Below are 5,368 nucleotides of genomic sequence, written 5' to 3' on the forward strand. Positions count from 1 at the left end.
CCTGAATTATAACTTTATACTGACATTTTCTTTTTCATTAGATGGTTTTTTTTTTTTGAGTACTGAGTGTACGGTTTCACACATCCCTGAATATCCCATATTATCTTGCTCTAACTTATGAAATAGATAGTTTGTAAATCCTTGTTGAATGATTAATGTTATGTTATGTATGCCTCCCAAAAAAATCCATTTGTTCTCCTCTGGGGGGCGGCAGGGGGAAAGACAATGTGAACTTTCAATATCAGATGAAAATTCATGGATAATTATTCTTTTGACGGAATCTTCTATAATGAGAAAAATTGAATTAACATGTTTCTGATCCATTGAACAAATTCTCTAAATGTGTCTACTCCAATAAAAGGTAGAAAACCCGGACCTCTTCACAACGTGTTCAATTGTTCTTCTTTATCTCACTAATGTCGAAATGTTCTCTTTAAATTTCTAATGGTTTTATGGGAGAAAATGTGGAGGAGAATTTTAGAAAGCAAGACATATGGTTCGATTCTATAAAAATCATTTATTGTATAAATTAAATGCAAAATATTAGAACTCATTTAAATGTGTATGGAACACAACAGCGGGGGGCCAGTTAGTCTTTCGTTCTTTTAACTTATATTTACACGGATGAAAGGAACTATAGAAAATCTGACCTGTTTTCCATTTCAAACTGGACTTATTTTCAAATTAAAAGTAAGGAAGCAGCTTTCTTCAAATTATTTATGGTGTAAGAAATTGCAAGCCCTACCATTGGATGAGATTTGTGTTTATTCTAGCAGATAGAAAACATGATTGTTTCTAAAGTATTTTTCCCAATTTTTAAAATACCATTTCCTTGTCCAGGCATTTCCTGGAAACGTTAACTCTGATGGTGTGGTCCGGCATGAATTACAGCATCCTGTTATCGCCCGCTATGTGCGCATCGTGCCTCTGGATTGGAATGGAGAAGGTCGCATTGGACTCAGAATTGAAGTTTATGGCTGTTCTTACTGTGAGTATCATGTTATTTAAATTTGTGGCAGGTTTTATCTTTATTTAAATAGTAAGCTGTTTTTTAAAAAATTATTTCACCTTACTTGCTTTCTCCGACAATAAACTAGCTTCTCATTTACATATGTGTGTATCTATGCATAGATACATATATATATATATAAAATAAAAGGTTGTTTCCCTATTTGTATGTTATAAATGTAAATTATAAACACACACAGAGACTAACAGGCATGTCACTATATCTTAATTATACTTTAGGTTGAAGATTTGGAAAGTTTTTTTTGTTCGATAGACTAAATAATAAAGCTTATTAGTAAAATTGCCTTGTCTTATGAAATATTTAAAAAGGGGCAAGCTATATTGTTATCTATGTATTTGGGTCTTTATGATGGGTTTTGAAAACGTTTCGAAGAACTTCCTTCCAGTTCACTAAGTGTCTCTCTTCAGTTATGCGTATTCTTATACTAAAGCCAACCACTGGGTTTTAAAGTCAATGACGTTTTCTCTACCAAATTTAATTTAGTTTTTCAAATCGATTTGGTCATCTAAAGAGGTTATTTTCCCTTAAATATATTTTAAATCTCTCTTGTTATTTCTTCAATACATTATGCTTATATCTAAGGATTCCAACATATGAATCTGGGGGATTATAATTCTTCTGTCACTTGTTTCTGCTAATTTTTGCAAATGGTAGTTGTTTTCTCCTACTCTCCTACCTCCCTCTTTTTCTTCTTATCCCCTTTGCCTGTCTGTCCTTTTTATCCTTATCCTTATCCTTATCCATATTCTTTACTGCGACCTCAATTTCTTTAAAATTTTATCAGTGGAAATTTGTTTGGGCCAAGGTTGATGGTGAATTCTTATCCATATTCTTTACTGCGACCTCAATTTCTTTAAAATTTTATCTGTGGAAACTTGTTTGGACCAAGGTTGATGGTGAATTCTTCTTCAGAGGATATATCTTTGCTTATTTGCTTCTGTGAAGGCGATACCAACACAGAACTGCTTTCAAGATTATCTCTAGTTGTGGTTGTTGTTTCTTTGTGAGACTGCTAGGCAGTACACATTTAATCTATGAACACATGATTTGCAAACATTGGCTTCAAAATATGATTTCCCTAGTAAAATATACTTTCCTCATTCCTGGAAATTTTTCTTCCTGCTGTTACAATTGCCTGGGGGAACAAAGAGGCTGGGTATCAACTAAGAGGGGGATTGGTTCCTCTGTGTTTTGCAAAAAGTCTCTTATTAGCCCCTTTCTTACTCATTCCTATAAACCCACAAAAATGAGTTCACACTAAGCAGAAAATTTCAAATGCCTCCGTTGGACAAGCTTTCTAAAACACACTAGACACTTAGTATTTTATATAAAAGAATATATGAAGCTTTCGCCTCTATATAAAGTTAGTAACAGAAATTGGTCAAAATATCAGCTATAATAGTGCCCAAATACCGTCTTATTAATTCATAGGCAATAGTGTTATGTGCAAACTACAAAAAAAGGGGTCATGGAGGTCATTTAAAAATTCTCAAAAACTGTTTATTTGGTTGCCATTTTATTGTAGCAGATAAAATTAGTAGAGAGACAAAAGATTTAGTTCTTCAGGAGAATGTAGCTCTTTAGAAGGAAAATTTAGCATTTCTGGAGAGGCCCAAAAAGAGGTCTAACATAAATTAGAATCCTTGGTCGTATGTGATCTAGTCATTCATAGAGTGTCATGTTCACACATAGTCTTGCTCTCAGCAGAGCATCATGATGGGAAGGCCAGAACAAAATGTGATATAAGTGTGACCAGCACAAATTTTGTTAAGAGCCATGTTTAGCTTTTAGTAAATAAATACACACACACACACACATATATAGATATATATACACACACTTATATATATACACATACACACACACATACATATATATATATAAAATCTTCCATGGAGACTGTGTATGTGCAATTTATTTTATTAGCAATTATGTAATGAGCACTTTTCATGTATGATAAACATATTAAATGGTAGCATTACCACAGTAGATGAGAAAGACATGGTCTTTGAGAGATGAAGTGGGATAAATAATTTCATAGAGTTAATCATAATAAAAATAGTAAAAGTTAAAATTTACCCAAAAGCACATAGCCTGAGTGATAGATCTGAAAGGGAAACCAGGTGGTCTGGTATAGTGCCAAAGGTCTCTATCACTGTCCTGTTTTTAGTCCCAGCAAAATGAGCACCCATCTGACCATCCACAGTTTAATCAAAACATCATATCAAGATGCCGCAACCACTGATCAGGCCTTCTCCCAGTTACTGCAACTCTTAAATGTAAAATTTCACCTGATTTGTATCACCATAGATTAGTTCTTGTTTTTCCAAAAAATTTCATGCAGATGGAATCATAAAAGATGCATTATTTTACACTTGATTTCTTTAGTTAAAAATCATATTTCTGAGAATTATCCATGCTGATATTAGAGACAGTAGTTTCTTTTCCTCAGTATGATTCTATCTTGTGAATATTCTACAATCATTTGTTTATTTCATGTTGACGAACGTTTGAGTTGTTTCTAGATGTTGGCTATTTCTAAAGAATTACTAAAAATGTTTCTGTTGGGTATAGACCTGGGGGTGGTAATAACAAACTAGCATACATGTGTGTTCACCTTTGGCCAATAATGACACAAATTTTTCTAAATTGGTTATACCAATTCAAAGTCTCCAATACAATTAACTAGAGTTCCTCATGCTTACAAATTAAGATATTTAGTATTGTTTAAAAGTTTAGCCATTCTGGTGAGTGTTTGTCATATCTCATTTTAGTTATGTTTCTGATTTTTAAAACAGGTTATGCTTATTTGTCATATGTATACTTTTTTTAAGTGTTTGTTCAAGAATCTTGCTCATATTTCTATGGATTCCCATTTATCTATCTATTTATGTATCTATCATCTATCTATTGATAATCTATTTGATTGTTTTAAGTAGTTTTTGCAGGCTCTTCTTCATTCTCATTACGATTGCTAGACACATATTTATTTTTGATGTGACTTTTATTACAGTAATAATTTTAAAGCAAACATTGTCAATGAGGTCACTTAGGAGTCCACAGGTGTGGACTTAAACTGTGACCACATGTTCTATCACTGTTACAAGTAGATTTATAAAGTTGTGAGTTTGTGCTGTCATGGGCTTTTCTGTCAAGCCTGGGCTTTGACAATTACAAGAACAGAAGGAAAAATAAAAAGCAAATCAGGAAGACAGACTTTTCTACTATATAAGCCCCTTTGGGGGAAAATCATATAGGTTTGGGAAACTATATTAACATTTATATCAATGGATACCAGTGGAGTAAGTAACTTACCAACATAAAATTTAGAAAGTAGCATTTCAGTTGGATGTAGTAAGTTGGGTAATGACCTCTCATAACATAAAGCCTTTATTCTTGGAAGTTGTAAGCATGTAAGTATTTGCAGATGTGAGTTAACAATCATGACAAGGAGAGACAATTTTACATTAGCCAGGTGGGCCCTAAGTGCAATCATATGTATCATTGTGAAAGGTAGGCAGGGAGAGATTTCACAGATAGGAAAGGAGAGAATGTGAACACCTTGGAACCAGAGACTGCAGTGATGTGACAATAAGCCAAGGAATGCCAGCAGCTACCAGGAGAGGGAAAGGAAAGGGGCAGATTTTCTCTGGAGGGAATGTGATCTTGCCAACACACCGATTTCATTCAGTGACACGCTTTGGAACTTCTGACCTCCAAAGTTGTGAAACAACAAATTTCTGTTATTTTAAGTCACTAAGTTTGGGATAATCTGTTATAGCAACAACATGAAACTAATACAAGAGTCAATATATTTTAGAAAAGAAAGGACAAAAATAGGCCTGAGCAATGTTCCCTGATAGAACTTTCTACAAAGATGTAGATGTTGTCAGTATGCTCTAACCACTAACCATATGTGCCTATTAGCATGTGAAATGCAGCTAAGACAACTGTGGAACTAAAATTTTAATTTCATGTAATTTTTAATTCACTTGAATTCAGATTTAAATAATGTGACTACTGGCTAACATTGGACAGTGCAGCTTAGAGGAGACAAAGCATCTATTTTTTCATGTCTTTTTATAACATGAAGGACCTATAAAAGTTAAGTGTCAGTCTCTATTTTTTTTTCTTAGTTTGAAAAATAAAAATTTAATTATCCTGAAAACTGTCTTTACTGTCAATAATGTAATGATCAGTCATCTTTCTAACCAAACAGTTTTAGTCTGTTTTGTGTTACTATAACAGAATATCTGAGACTGGGTAATCTAGAATGAACACAGGTCTATTTCTTACAGTTCCGGAGGCTGGGGAGCTCAAGGTCAAGGGACAGGCATC

The 5,368-nt window shown here is 33.5% G+C and overlaps 1 protein-coding gene across 1 annotated transcript in view; it reads left to right on the forward strand.

Moving 5' to 3' along the window:
- Window positions 1-840: 840 nt before the first annotated feature.
- LOC105530243 (contactin-associated protein-like 2) overlaps window positions 841-5,368 on the forward strand; it is a gene marked incomplete at its 5' end in the record, with an annotated part of 1,172,010 nt that continues 1,167,482 nt past the window's right edge. Inside the window, one exon of the mRNA XM_011967648.1 lies at window positions 841-988. Coding sequence (XP_011823038.1) covers window positions 841-988 — 148 coding nt within the window. The remainder of the gene's footprint in view (window positions 989-5,368) is intronic.

Source organism: Mandrillus leucophaeus, unplaced genomic scaffold, assembly GCF_000951045.1.
Source record: "Mandrillus leucophaeus isolate KB7577 unplaced genomic scaffold, Mleu.le_1.0 Scaffold808, whole genome shotgun sequence".
In the NCBI taxonomy this organism is placed as follows: domain Eukaryota; kingdom Metazoa; phylum Chordata; class Mammalia; order Primates; family Cercopithecidae; genus Mandrillus; species Mandrillus leucophaeus.